Raw genomic sequence first — 14,777 nt, 5'->3', positions numbered from 1 at the left:
CTCTGATCTTTCCTCTTTCCTTTTCCCTGCTTCCAGCGATGGTCGTATTGCGGAGCCTCACTGCGCTAAACAGGGTGGCAGTGCCCACACACTAGTGTAGACGGTGAGAGTATCGGCTCTGGAGCCAAAGCATGTGGGTTTGAACCCAGGTCTACCACTTACTGGCTGTGTAAACTTGGACAAGTTATTTAGCTTTTGCTTTCATTTCCATATCTGTAAAAAGGAAATAATAATGAGGAAAAACGTTTGGGAACTTCAGAAAAGTACCTAGATTGGTAAGTGCTCAATGAAGGCACATTCCTTCTTTTCTTTTCACTGGTATGAGCAATGGTTGTACAGCCAGCGCTTCCTTATTCTCCTAGAATCTGTTTCCTGTGTCCGTGGGTGCCTTCACTGTCCCACCTGTAACTGTTGACACCCTCAGACAGTCAGCTCACCTACGTTCATGGGCTCAATGCCATCAGCCTGCATTCATGCCACCGGCTGATGTCCTGCTGCTGTGGCTCAGTCCTCTCTGACCACCTGCTGCACGGGTCTACTGGGTGTCCCATTGATGCTCTGTAGTCAAAACCAAACTTTTCTTCTTCCCCTAACTCTTGATTCCTTACTGTAGCTGGCGGCACCACTATTCCATCACCAGGATACAAACCTGCCCACACATCCCATCCATCCGTAACTCCTGCCAATGTTCCTTCAGACACAGTTCTTAGCTCTGTTTCATCCCTTTTTCCCCACCTTGGCTTCAGAGCAGAATCATCTGGGGAGCTCTGAAAAATCCCCACACACAGACCATGCTTTAGGACATTTACACGAAGACTTAGGCACCCCAGGTGATCCCAATGAATCTCTCATTCGAGCTAGAGAATCTCTGATTTAGCCTTTGGTCTGCCTCTCAAGCCCCATCTTTCAGTGTTTCTGGCTTTGCACTTTCACTCCAGCCATAATGAACTGCTTATAAAAATCACTGCCCCTCCCCCACCTCCACTGTTTCTTGGCTTTATCATACTCTTCACCATCCCACCCCCCATCTAGCTTACTCTGATTTATCTTATCGGTCTCAGAGTTGCCTCCTCCAGGAAGTCTTCTCTAATTCACCAATCTACAGTGAATGAGGTATTCCTCCTCTGTACTCTCTTGGTGCCCAGGGAATGCCTATTACTGCGCTTATTATCAGCATGCTGTTCTAGAATTACCTGCCTATGTGCCTGACCCCCTCACAGAGCAATGCAATAACTGAGCCCAGGACTAGCTGACACTCATTTTCATATTCTCAGCAGTTAGTCCCCTGCTTGGCCTTATGCAAATGCTCAATTCCAGAGATGAGGAAAGGTTTTCTGGGAAGAGGCTGCTTATGCCAGACATTGATAGATGGGGTGGATTTTGATCCATATTTTTTCATTCAAGGTGAAACCACCAACTTGATTTCTTAAGTGTAACCCTCTACTTAAGTCTACTCCCTCCAAGCACTCACTGCAGTTTCTTTCATATAGACTCTTGTTTTGTACTAAGAATGTTTTATCTTGCATCTGCAATGACTATCAACTTGTAAGTTCCCTCCAATCTTTTTAGAAAAAAGTTGGAGTAAAAACTGTAAATAACATAAGTAGTCTATGGATTATATTTTCTTTTACTTTCAAATAAATATTTCTTTTGCTTTGAGATACATATGATTATCTTGTATCAAATTATCACGATCTTGACCATTTAAAAATTTCTTCTGCCTTCTGTGATATAAAACAATTCGCTGGCCTGTACCCACAGACTACGTTAAGGAAAAAGAAAAATTCCAAAGAAATTCAATCACAACTACATATAATTGAAAACACATTTCAAAGGGTGCTTCAAAAGAAATACACAATACAAGTAATGTAGTTTGTGTCCTTTTAATAAACACACTTGCATAGTTATATTACAATTTTGTAAAAATAAAAACAGATGACCTCATGCCAAGCGTGCCCAGCATCTGCACAATCTCAATATCTTTATACTATAGTTTCAAGACACACAAAATAAAAATTTAAGGCAAAAACAGCACTTCGCAACAATTTAATAACTTATTACAGTAGCAACACAGCAGCATCCAATACTGCCACTTTTGGCAAAGTCTCTCAGTATTTCCATTATAGATTCTATTTACAAGAACTTATAACTTGGTAAAATTTATTCTAAGAAAAACTTGGCAAATAAAGCTTTGGACTGGAATTGGCATTTCTTTCTCTACTTTTCCTTCCCCCACTTTCTTTTAAACTATCAGTATTTGTATTGTGTTTTAAAACAGCAGTTACATTTTTTAATAGTTGTATTATTTTAAAATGACCCTTTAAGATAAAGTTTTAGAGGAAACTATATAATGGGTGGGATTGACTTAAATTTTCAAATTTGCTAAAAAATCAGCTTTGGTTTGAGAACTGGTTTTTTTCATCACTGGAAAACCTATCAGGTTTAATCCATACTTTAAAAATGATTATCACATACTACAATTCTTAAATAAACAAGCTTTTTTTTTTTTTTTAATAAACAGGTATTTGGATTCTTCCTATGGGGTTCAGATTTATTTCCATTTTAAAATTCCGTGTTCCTGATAAACCCTTTCCTTCTAATGTTGCTTTCTAAGCCAAATGAAAGCTGCCTCTTATCCTGAATGAGGGAGAGAGCAAACAGTGTGGCTGAGTGGGAGGGACTTCGAAGGACTGACTGCGTGCACTTTTAAGAAGGATTTAGATTACTCTTACATGTCATTCAAGTTCCTTTACTTTTAGCTTTCTCTCAAAAATATGGCAAAATACCTACACAAAGAGTGGTATTTCAGGAAATACAGCAAACTTATTTTCCAGACCAACACCCAGCTTAAATATGCCGTTATGTGATTTGATTTAGTCTATGGGTATCTGATGAACGTACTGTTTTTCAGATTGATTACAGATGCTAAGCTCTGCCTGAATGTCATTATTGATAACTTATATTTATCAGGGTTACAACAAAGCGATATGAGCTATAAAAATATCCTTGAAATAATTTATCAGTGTATTAGATAAGCCCAAAATCAAAATTATAAAGAGAAAATGTTATACCAAATTGTGTGGCTAATTAACAGTGGTCTGATTTCCACTCTCAGGGCTTAAAATGGATTTAAAGTAATTGTCCTTAATCTGAACCCAACAAAGAATGCAAAAGCAGAAAGTCCAGAAAATAAAAGGCAAGACCAAGTAATCCACACAATTTGGAAGATCAGCTGAATTCACAATGACTCAGTCTTTGCACTGTCTCCTTTACTGACTGCAGGCAAATCTGTTATTCCACCTGTAAAGTGTTATTATTGCTTTCTTATTAATGTCATATTTTATAAAAGTACCATGATGATGCCAAATGCTAAAGACCGAGGTGGTCTAATAACTAGAAATCCCTGCCCCAGGGAGCACACATATAGATCATCATACATCCCAATAATGTTAAGCATTTTGAAACACAGATATCTGAACTTTGTAAAGTTCTACCTAAACGGTCGATTCTTTCTCAAGAAAAAAGTTATGATTTAGGCAAGACTGAATTATTCATTCACAATGTATAGGCACATTAACATAAATATTGCACAAAATATGCCTCTAACTGAAACTCAGAGATATAAAAAGGTATTTCACTCTCCTTAAAGAACTCTGTGAGGAAATAAGACTCTGTGATTGTATGTACACTTTTCCTGATAATACCCTGACATTCATAAACAGTAGATTGCACTGCAGTTTGTAAACATTTTAAATTGCATAAACTTCTCATTGATTTTCAAATACAGTTTAATACTGCCTACTAAAACCCTTTTTGTTTCAGCTAGGTACTCTCACATCATTTACTTATTTATAATAATGTTTATTATTTTTAAACTGTTTTCAATTCAAGGAAAAGGAGTAAAATCCTATGCCAAAGTAGCCAATGTGTCTGAAGACAAGATATTAGCCAGAGAATTCTGGATGGTAAAATCAATCTTCTAGCCTTAGAGCAGCTTCACGGACATAGAAGAACGCCCGCTCTCACAACTTTCCTTCACTGGAATTCATTCCTGACTGAGCAGAGCCTGTATGCCTGCTTTAGGGGCATTTAAACTCTTCAAGGATTCTTTATGATTTTTATGAAATACTTTAAGAAGAACGTCAACACGTGTCCTTTTATGACCTGGGACAGTAGTCACCTAATTAAAATAGGTATCATGAATTTTGACTTTAGAATGTATTCTAGATCTAAACGCTAAGCTAGGGAAGGTTTTCTATCTCACCGTCAATGATGGGAGCCTTCCATTCCTCAAAAAGAATCCAATTTTAGGTCGCCAATAAAGAAGTAACCACTAACTGCTACAGCATATGGTGCAGGATCATCATTAGCCCAGAGCTCACGGACCCCAAGGGAACTCCCACAGTACAGTGCCCGTTCGTGGGCAGCTGAGACGGAGGAAACAGCCGCTCTGCACATTCTGCTGGGGCAGGCTGCTTTCCTCTTTTCTGAGAAAAGCTTCCCAGAAGTGTTATTTCTCCCACCCGGAAATACACAGAAAATAGAGAAAAGGTTATTTCCAGTTCTTGGCCTTTAAACGAATTTAAATATTGGTACTCTTGGTGGCATACTAGAAAGTAACAGAGTAAACAGTGCAGATTTGGGAGCAAATCACATACTGAACCAGTTAAGAGCTCACTGTGATTAGGATTAGATCAAACATAAGAGCAAAACATAAGCAAGTTTTATCTGAATTGTAATGAATATACATGTTGCAGTAACATTAGAAAGCACGGCAGCCCATTCCAAACCAGTGAGAATAGTTTGTGCAAATAGTGGGTCTTTGTGTGTTTGAACTCCCACCATGTAAGGGCAAACTCAATATGCATGCTAATGACCTACAATTACCAAATTAAAAAAGAAGAAAAATGCTAAAGGATGCCAGAGTGAACAGCAGGGAAAGCCACACAAAGACCCACTATCCTTTAACTTGTTACAAATTTTAACTATAAATTAGAAACACAAAGAAATAATCACAAGTGGCTCTAACATTCGAACGAAGTTAATGAATTGTGTAGGAGATATTTGATCAGGGCTGCCTGCCCTGCCTCCACGCTAGAGTCAAACTTGGATAGTGGGTCTCTGGGGTGCTTTCGCACTGGAAGACAACATTGGGTCCTATAAAAAGAAAAATGAGGAATAAAATGAACATAAAGCAAATTAAGTGGGTGAGAAAAAATTTGACTAGTAACATGCAACATCAACTAAACAAATCTGAACTATTAAAATTCTCAATCTTTAAAAAAAACATCCTAATTACATAATAAAATGAAAATAATAATTATCTAAGGGCCCAAGAAACACAAATGGTAATTTAAAATTTAACCAGTTTTCACAGACTCATATACTCCTGGCTGTTCTTCCTTTAGAATAGCTTTTATCTGTTCTTTATATTTCTTATTATATAAGACTTAATTGGAAAAAAGTGTTCCTCCACTGGAAAGCAAGATAAACAACAACAGTGCACTCGGAAACCCGTCCCTTCACATGCGGGCACTAGAAAAGCTAAATGTACCGCTGTACTGGGTGCCTCCAAGGTTCACTAGCCAAAGAGCTTCCAGATCCCAGAGGTCTGAGAAGTATCTTCCCCTCTCAGGGCCAGGGAAGGCACCTCGGGTATGTCTAATTAAGTAGATGCACAGGCAAGCTCTGGAAGCTGCCAAACCATCAGCAGAGCTTAAAAACGGTCATTTAGGTAGCCCACATTTTTGGGGAATGTTCAAACCATACAAAACTCAACTCCTCCCACAACCAAATTGGGAAATTTAGTTGCTTTATCTCAAGGAAAGTCTTCTCCCAGGATCAGAACTATCTTTAGAGCTACAAGTTCTATAGTGAAAATAATGCACTAATATTTCAAAATGATAAGATATAGTATAAATGCATAATATGTGCACGGAATCATCAGCATATCTCAGATTGACCGGGTTACCATTTATATGTTCTCGGAAACTACAATGAAAGGCTAAATATTTTAGATAATTTCACAATGATAAAAATACAAATCATGATGAATCATGATGTATTTTGTAAAAAAAAAAAAAAACACAAAATCAAAAGGGTGGGGAAAAGTGACATTTTATAAAGGTAGAAAGTATTTCCAAGTGCTGTTTATTCTCCACTATAAATGCATGTTTATTGTCAAATATAAGAAAGGCTAGGCAACTGCTAAGAGATAATTTTATATAATACTATGTTTCACACTGAGATCTGGATCCTTGTTCTAAAAATAGTGAAACAGATCTTGATTCATGTATCTCTTATAGCATTAGGTATCTCACAAAAAAAATCACCTAACAGAGTTTTGCCAACAGTTTAAACAGGTTTTTAATTTTCTGCTAACCTGGATGATGTGTAAATATGTGGATATTAAATGAGAAGGTTGCAAAATTAAGAGCACCTGTACTCTCAAAGGGTAATTTGAATAGATGAATATGGTAATTACTGGCTGCTCTTTATTACGGAGAAAGAGATCATTAGAGGTAAAAAAAGGATGGTGGAAAGGGAAGTTGAAGCATAGACTGCTCTTATACCCAAGAACCTGTGAAAGAGTTATACATTTTTTCAGATAGTCTAATAGTAAGGTTTAAAGCTAAGAAAAAAAGTATTTAAAGCAGTATAACTTATGATTTTGTGAAAAATTTCCTTTTGCAATTTACTGCTTGCATCATTAATATATACTTGCTAGGAGTGCTGAGTCTAAGATACGCTCTGGGACAGAATATGCAGTGCTGCATATCAAAGCTTTTGCACTAGCTGAGAGGCAAACAGTTTGATATTACTCACACTGTTGACTTGGATCAGAGTCTGTTGTCATCTTAACATAGTTTGAAGGAAAGAGACCAGTCACCCCGTTGATTTCTCCTTGCCACCAGTCAGGATCATCTTTGTTCAAAACATTGATAAGCTGTCCCTTGGAGAAATTCAGCTCATCCTCGTTATTTGCCACATAATCATACATGGCAATCACCTGACACACTACCAAAAAAAGAACAAAATAACAGATTAATTATTCCTACAAAGATCCCATGTTAAAACTGCCCTCAGATTTAAATTACTCTAACATTAGATGTTAAAATTAGGCTAAAATTTCCCTTGAGCTGCTCTCACTCACCCTCCTTCTTCCATTCCTTATTTTACAAAACAAGACTCTCCCAGCTACAGTTAATCCACATGAACTACTGCACTTTAAGTATGAGAGCAGGGCAATTCCACGTCGAAAAATCTGAAGCAATAAGGTGGTTCAAGTATCATGAACAGTTGGCTGTTTTTACATAGAACTTTTTAGAAAGGAAGTTCTAATTGTGACATTGCTTTTAGGCAGAGTTATAAAAAGAAACAATTTTTAATATTTCTCAAAGCGTATGCTAATCTAGGAAGCTGCTGAGTTTCAACAAAACTTCTGGAAGCTGTGATACAAGTTAACCCACCACCGTACCAGGATGAAAGGCAGGTGTAGTTCTTTCACTGCTTGGACCCAAAAGTTTAACGTGGCTGGCAGGAAACCATCCTTTCTGTCGCTTTTTTCCTCTGGCCTATAAAATCAGCAAAAGGAATATGAAAGACGAGATTAAAAACAATTATTGACACATAAACTAAAAAAGGATTTGTAGTAAAGAATTTAGCCCTGTCCCAAAAGAGGTCTGGATTCTGCCTTTGGCTCGTGGGAGGTAATCTTCTAAACCTGTGGTATGTCCTGACTGCTAAGTGTCTTATTTTCCTCTGGGGGCCTTGACCGTGCCAGATAGTCTAACAATGTGACTTACGGTAGATACTCTCAATCACATAGTGTGAACTCAACCTCCAGAGGGACTGGAGACTGAGTTTAGCCATACAGGCAGAACCATGTCTATGTCACGGAGCCCCAATAAAAACTCTCGACTCCAAGGCTCAAATGAGCTTCTTTGCTGGGCAATACTTGGTATGTGTTGTTGCCAGGAGTTAATGCGGTCCATGACTCCACTGCGAGAGATCAATGAAAGCTCTGTTTTTGGAACTGCCCTGAAATCAGCCCCATACATCTCTTCTCTTGGCTAATTTTAATCTAAATTATTTTGCCGTAATAAACTATGTGAGTCATTCTAGTTAGTTACTGAAGTTACTGAACTTGAGAGTGGTCTTGGGGACCTCCAAACTTACAGCTGGTGTCAGAGTTAGGGTGTTCTTGGGGACCGCTGAATCCTGCACTGGCCTGCCAGGTCAGTATCAAACAACTGGAAGACTCAATATGCATCTCAAAGTGCTGCTGAAAATGCTACTGTAGAAGTCTACTAGGAGGCCTTCGGAGTTCAGAGTTCTCTGCATATTTCACACAAATGATATTTATAAAGACTCTTCTAGAGTTCTCCTGGTAAGTTCAAGTCAACACTTAAAATGGTACGGTGCACAATGAACATCTATTGGGGCTATGTTAATAATTAACACAGAGATCAGAAATACAATTTGTGGAGAGCCATGTTTACCATTTGGTTGGGTCAATCTTCAAAGCCAATCAGGAAGGTGGGATTTCAGGGGGTTATTCAAGACACTGAATTTTGAACCTCCATTGCTCTTTAGGAATTGTGTAAGGCTGATTTGCAAGAATGAAGCTGTGTTTATCCTCCATATTATAATCATATACCAATCTTATATAAAAATATAGCTATTATACCTCTCCTCATTTTTTAATCTTAAAATGCTTTTTTGTTTTTCTAGTAAGGAACTTTTAGGGGAAAAGAAATCTCTTTCTGTATCTAAACATATGCAATAACTGTTAATATTTTAGGAAAAAACTAGGTTCATTTATGCCTACATTTCCCTTCCTTGCACTGCTGTTTCAAAAACATAAGACTGTGGTTGGAAAAGTCCAACGAATAGCATTTTCTCAGTACACAGTCTGGATCATGTTTCTTTTCCAGGATAGAGGCTATACTGCAAGCCTGGGGTTATCCCAGGCAAAGGTGATGCTGTGCTTTCCTTTAAGAAGTTGACCTGTGGTTTATTAAAGCAGGTATTATTGGAAAACAATTATGTCTGTAGAGAAAATTATTCTTCATATTGTTACTTATAATATCAGTTCAACTGTGCTAAAAATGAACAGAGAAAAGGCTAGAGGGAAACATAATACATTAAAATGTTAATACTGATTACCTCTAAGTGGTATGATTATAGGTTATCTAAAATTTTAATTAATTTTATTTTTTAATGAGCATGTGTTACTTTTATAATGAAAATGATAAATGTTATTTCAAGGTTATTACCTGTAATTCTCCTTGCCACCACCCACTTGAATTTTTCTTTAGGATTAATATTAACTGCCCTGGTGCAAGACTTAGTTGTTCAGAACCAGAAGCCACATATGCTGAAGTTACTTGAGCAATCTCTGAAAAGAAGGCAGACAAAAACTATGAATTCAAGACTATTAAACACTGTAGTAATTTTTCAACTTCATTATTATACATACCAGGTTTCTTGTTTGATGTTCCAGATTTGTTAGCACTCCCAAAACTCTGTAAGGAAAAAACATGCTGTTTTATCATTTTCTAATAATCCAGATGTAAGAGTGCAAAGGTTATTAGGAATTAGAGATTTCTAATTCCCAGGACTGTTTCTTTAAATGAAGATCAAAATAACAATTAGCCTTATGTTAACCAAGTAAGTGAAGAATCCAACACATAATTATGGGGAGATATGGTCCACTAACAGACATAGACAAGTGGTTGATGTTGGCATCCACTGATTCAACAACAATAGCTTATTTAATGCATCTTTCCTGAATATCAAACGTGACCAGATACCTCTCATTTATCAGGTTAGCATCAATGCCCACCACATACAACATATCTTAGGGCATACATGAGTTTTACTCCTGCTGCCTAGGAGACATGGTTTTATTTTTTTTGCATATTCCCCATGAATCTGACATAAGAACAAAAAAATCCATGCCCTGGGTAGCAAGTACAACCTCAGTTTGGCTATACAGGATAGTTGGGCCAACCAGCTTTCTTCATTTCAGGAATCTGAACAAGTAAAGGGAAGGAACAGAACACTTATTAGGATTATCCCCATGTTACGGAGAAGGAAACTGAGGTACAGAAAGGTGAAACAACTGGCTCTAAGTGTTGGAGCCAGAAGTCAACCTAGATGGTTCTCACTGTGTGGTTTGTGGATCCCTGGGGACAATCCTTGAGCCCCTTTCAGGGGTCCAGAAGATAAAGGCCTTTTTCATTAACAGTATTAAGACTTTATTTACCTCCTTCACTATGTTGACATTTACACTGATGGGTAAAACTGCTGATGCCTTAGCATGAATCATGACAGTGGTGCCAAATTATACTAGTAGAGTATTCTTCACAACCACATATTCACAGAACAAACAAAACCAGCTGCCCTTAAGAATGCCTTTGATCAAGCAGTAAAAATGTTATGAAATCTTAATGAAATATGTGACCTTTTAAAAATTCTGTGTGACTAAATGGAAGCAAGCCTACGGTGTTTCTGCTGCATACCGAAATAGCAAGATGGCTATCTCAAAGAGAAGCACTTGTGTGATTAAACTGTGAGCTAAACTGGGTTTTTCATGGGACATTTTTACTTGAAAGAACGAATGAAAGACAACTCTTCAGACTCAGGATTTAGCAGACATTTTCTCAAAGATGAAGTATGCCTGTCACATCAAGGAATACAGCTGACAAGGACTTGTTGCCAATGATGAAATTCAAGATTTCAAGAGAAAATTGAAGTTTTAGAAAACTTGTATCTACCACCATGAGCTTGATAGTTTCGAAGTATCTGAAGATTTTCCTATGAGATCTGTGGTGATATTAACAAATAAAACTTTTTGATATTGTACAATGAAATGCAATACAAGGAATATTTGCTTAACTCAGTGATTCTGTATTTTCCAAATGACCAATGCATGGGTAAAAAATCCATTCAATGTCAAAATAGAGTGGTGAATTTTAATATAACAGGAAGAAATGTTCACTGACACGGCTTTAGATTCCACGTGTAACTAACCTATAACAATTTAACACTTATTAAGTTTTGGTATAGTAATATCAAAGAATAACCACAGACACCTGAGGATGTTATTAAAATACTTCTGCTTTCTCCCATATCTGTGTGAGGCTGAATTTTCTTCACATATGTCAACCAAAAGAATGTATCACAACAGACTAAATACTGAAACAGAGAAGAATCTAGCTGTCTTCAAGTTAAGCCAGACATTAAAGAGATGTTTTACCAAACTTTTTTGTTTGAAAATATAGTGTTATTTTTCATAAAAATCAAGTTATTTATATTACCATGTAATGGGTTTACTTCTGTTACTTTATTTTTTTTAAAGATTTTATTTATTTATTTGTCAGAGAGAGTGAGCACAAGCAGGGGGAGTGGCAGGCAGAGGGAGAAGCAGACTCCCCGTTGAGCTAGGAGCCTGATGCAGGACTTGAACCCAGGACCCTGGGAAAGCAGATGCCTTCAATGACTGAGCCATCCAGGCATCCCTACTTTTGTTACTTTCAAATGAGTAAATTATTTTTAAAATTCCAGTTTTAATTTCTAATATGGAAAATACAACTATATATAACCTATATATGTATTTTAACCCATATATGTATTTTTTAAAGATTTTATTTATTTATTTATTTATTTGAGAGAGAGAGAGAAGAGACATCACAACCAGGGGGAGTGGCAGGCAGAGGGAGACGTAGAAGCAGGCTCCCCACTGAGTAGGGAGCCCCACATGGGGCTCGATCCCAGGACCCTGGGATCATGACCTCAGCCAAAGGCAGACGCTTCATCAACTGAGCCACCCAGGTGCCCCCAACCCATATATTTTTAAAAACTCTTTATAGAGTCCCCAATAATTTTTTAAAAAGATTTGAGAGAGAGAGAGAGAGGGAGAGAGAGTGTGGGGGGGGCAGAGGGGAAAGAATCTCAAGCAGACTCCCTGCTGAGTGCAGAGCCCTATGACGCAAGGGCCGATCTCAAGACCCTGCTGAGATCATGACCTGAGGTGAAATCAAAAGTCCGTTGCTCAGCTGACTGAGCCACCCCCAGGTGCTCCAAGAATCCCCAATAATTTTTAAGAATGTAAAGTTCCTGAAACCAAAAAGTTTGAGAACTGCTGCACTGTACACACTAGGTTTGGGTCAAAAAGAAGCAGGAGCTCAGAGTGCAGGCTGAGTCACATTAATGTCAGAGCCCAAAGTAAAGTTTTACTGACCCCTTCAAGTTGATCTCGTGGATCTGGGACTATTTCCTAGCTTCAGTTACCATGAGGCCCAGCCCTATCTACGGCTCCTAGTCTTATAAATTTCATGAAATCCTGTTCCACTTATCTAACAGGATCCCTGTAATAAACTCTATTTTATTGGTGCCACCTTCAGTGGTTTCCTTATAACCAAAGCCGGAACAAAACCATATATACATGAGTCTGTTTTATGGATGAATCTCGATCCACAGAAATGGAATCATTTTGTTTCTATACCAAAATAACCCTACCTCTTGATCTTTTGGTTTGACATAATTTGATGGAAAAATTCCAGTTCTATCTCCAATGCTTCCTGTCCACCACTCTCCATCTTTCTGGGTCACCAATATTTCTTCACCTTCAGTGAAAGTCAAATCTCCAGGTTCTACACTTGAATATGAATAAAGTGCAATATACTCTGTAGGAAACAAAGCAAAAAGAAACTAATTTTAGTTGTAAGATTATAGAAAGAAAAAAATTATGTTATCTTCAAACCTTGTGTAAATTAACTGTAAAAGACCTTGTAACTTAAGGACACCTAATGTAAAAAGATCTTAAAATAGAAAAAAGAATGAGGCAATTATTTCATAATTTCTTTCTTTTTTTTTTTTTAAAGGTTTTATTTATTTATGTGACAGAGAGACAGCCAGCGAGAGAGGGAACACAAGCAGGGGGAGTGGGAGAGGAAGAAGCAGGCTCGCAGCGGAGGAGCCCGATGTGGGACTCGATCCCAGAACGCCGGGATCACACCCTGAGCCGAAGGCAGCCGCCTAACGACTGCGCCACCCAGGCATCCCAATTATTTCATAATTTCTAGAAAAAGATTATTTAACATAAAGCTTTATCAAAGGGTTTCTTCTTTTTCCCATTGTATCATTATCACCACTGTCTTATAATCCAAAAAGATAAATAGGTATAAATATCTCTATAGAGTCAAAATATGGAAATATTTTTTTCACAAAATATATTTTAATACGCTAAATTCTATTCTCTTTAATTCTTTCATATATAGTTATGGAAATGTCCAATATTCAGCTGACATCAGTACTAGTGGCCAAGTTCTTTTTTTTTTTTAAATATTTTATTTATTCGACAGAGATAGAGACAGCCAGCGAGAGAGGGAACACAAGCAGGGGGAGTGGGAGAGGAAGAAGCAGGCTCATAGCAGAGGAGCCTGATGTGGGGCTCGATCCCACAACGCCGGGATCACGCCCTGAGCCGAAGGCAGACGCTTAACCGCTGTGCCACCCAGGCGCCCCTAGTGGCCAAGTTCTACTACAGTGACCCAGCTCCTAGCACAGTGCTTGGCATAGAATAGATACTCAATACATACTGACCTTTTTTGGAAAATATATTGGCTTTGGTTTCCGTCCCTGTCATTACTGCTACTTAGAATAAACAATGAGCTGGCTGCAGAAGTCTTTCTTTTCTAGTTATTTTTATTTGTCAACATGGAATTTCATCTGTACATCATAAACTAGAAAGGACTAGGAACACCATCTACAACCTATTTACTGTTCATGTTCCCAGTATTACTCAATTTAGGCGATTTAACAAAACCAAAAATGCCTGCAAGGTTTAAGTATGCTGCAATGAGCAAGGTCCTCCCCAGACACTCCTTGCTCCCTTCCCAGACTCACTTCACAGCACTCATTCCACAGTGAACCTAACGGTTCCAGCCTTGCTGGCAATCTGCGATCTCTAACCTAACCTTTCACAGCCACGCCCAGGCTCTTGACTTTCACGGTCCACAACAGCTTTCTCTTCCTTCGTCACTATGCGAAACTCTACTCCTTGCTTAAGATGATTCAACACTGCCATGTCTGTGGATTCATAGGTCCTCAAAATTAAGTTCTATGTACTCATTATAGGATTTCTTACAATGGTATGCCTATACTCTCCAGTCTACTGTGAGAACTTGGGAAACTGTGTTTTATTCATCCTTGTATTTTTCAGGCTTTAGCACAGAATCTTAAACATAGTAGATACTGAATAAATGGTTTAATTTACCATTAAACTGATTTTCTTGAGCAATAATATAAACATAAAATGTACTTCTAATATTCAACTAATTTTACAATGGATGTACACAATTCATTTATAAAGTTATGTAAGTGTTAAATAAAAATGTCTGAAACAGGGTAGACAAATCTTTCATTTTTTAGTACATTAAAATAAAAAATAAGTTATTAGTCAACCCAAAGGGCTACAGAAAAAAATTTCTTTGTAATAATTATGGTAAAGTGTACCTTGATTTCAAATCTAATGATTTATATGATATGCTGTAATTAAAATGCAATTTGTAAATAACTAAATGTACTAAAATTGCCTTACCTCCTAAATATATGTAACCTAGATATCTAGTAACAGGAAAACAAAAACCTTCATGCTATCTCATTTCAACATTTTTTATTTATGATTTTATTGCTAATTTTTATAGCACTGATTTTCTAAAAGTGCCATTTTTTTTTCTATATTCTAAATATTCATATGAAATAGATAA

At 37.4% G+C, this 14,777-nt stretch overlaps 1 protein-coding gene across 12 annotated transcripts in view; it reads right to left on the bottom strand.

The window, feature by feature from the left end:
* Positions 1–14,777, bottom strand: part of ITSN2 (intersectin 2) — a 133,243-nt gene that overhangs the window by 34,727 nt on the left and 83,739 nt on the right. For all 12 annotated transcript variants that reach the window (XM_087863815.1, XM_087863823.1, XM_087863822.1 and 9 more), the window contains 5 exons: positions 12,526–12,692; positions 9,482–9,527; positions 9,279–9,400; positions 7,478–7,574; positions 6,826–7,017 (listed from right to left, as the gene is read on the bottom strand). In XM_087863815.1, coding sequence (XP_087719941.1) covers positions 6,826–7,017; positions 7,478–7,574; positions 9,279–9,400; positions 9,482–9,527; positions 12,526–12,692 — 624 coding nt within the window. The remainder of the gene's footprint in view (positions 1–6,825; positions 7,018–7,477; positions 7,575–9,278; positions 9,401–9,481; positions 9,528–12,525; positions 12,693–14,777) is intronic.

This window comes from Ursus americanus, chromosome 7 (genome assembly GCF_024610735.1).
Source record: "Ursus americanus isolate L20-20 chromosome 7, mUrsAme1.1.p, whole genome shotgun sequence".
NCBI classification, from domain to species: Eukaryota; Metazoa; Chordata; class Mammalia; order Carnivora; family Ursidae; genus Ursus; species Ursus americanus.
This window is presented reverse-complemented; position numbering and strand designations above follow the sequence as displayed.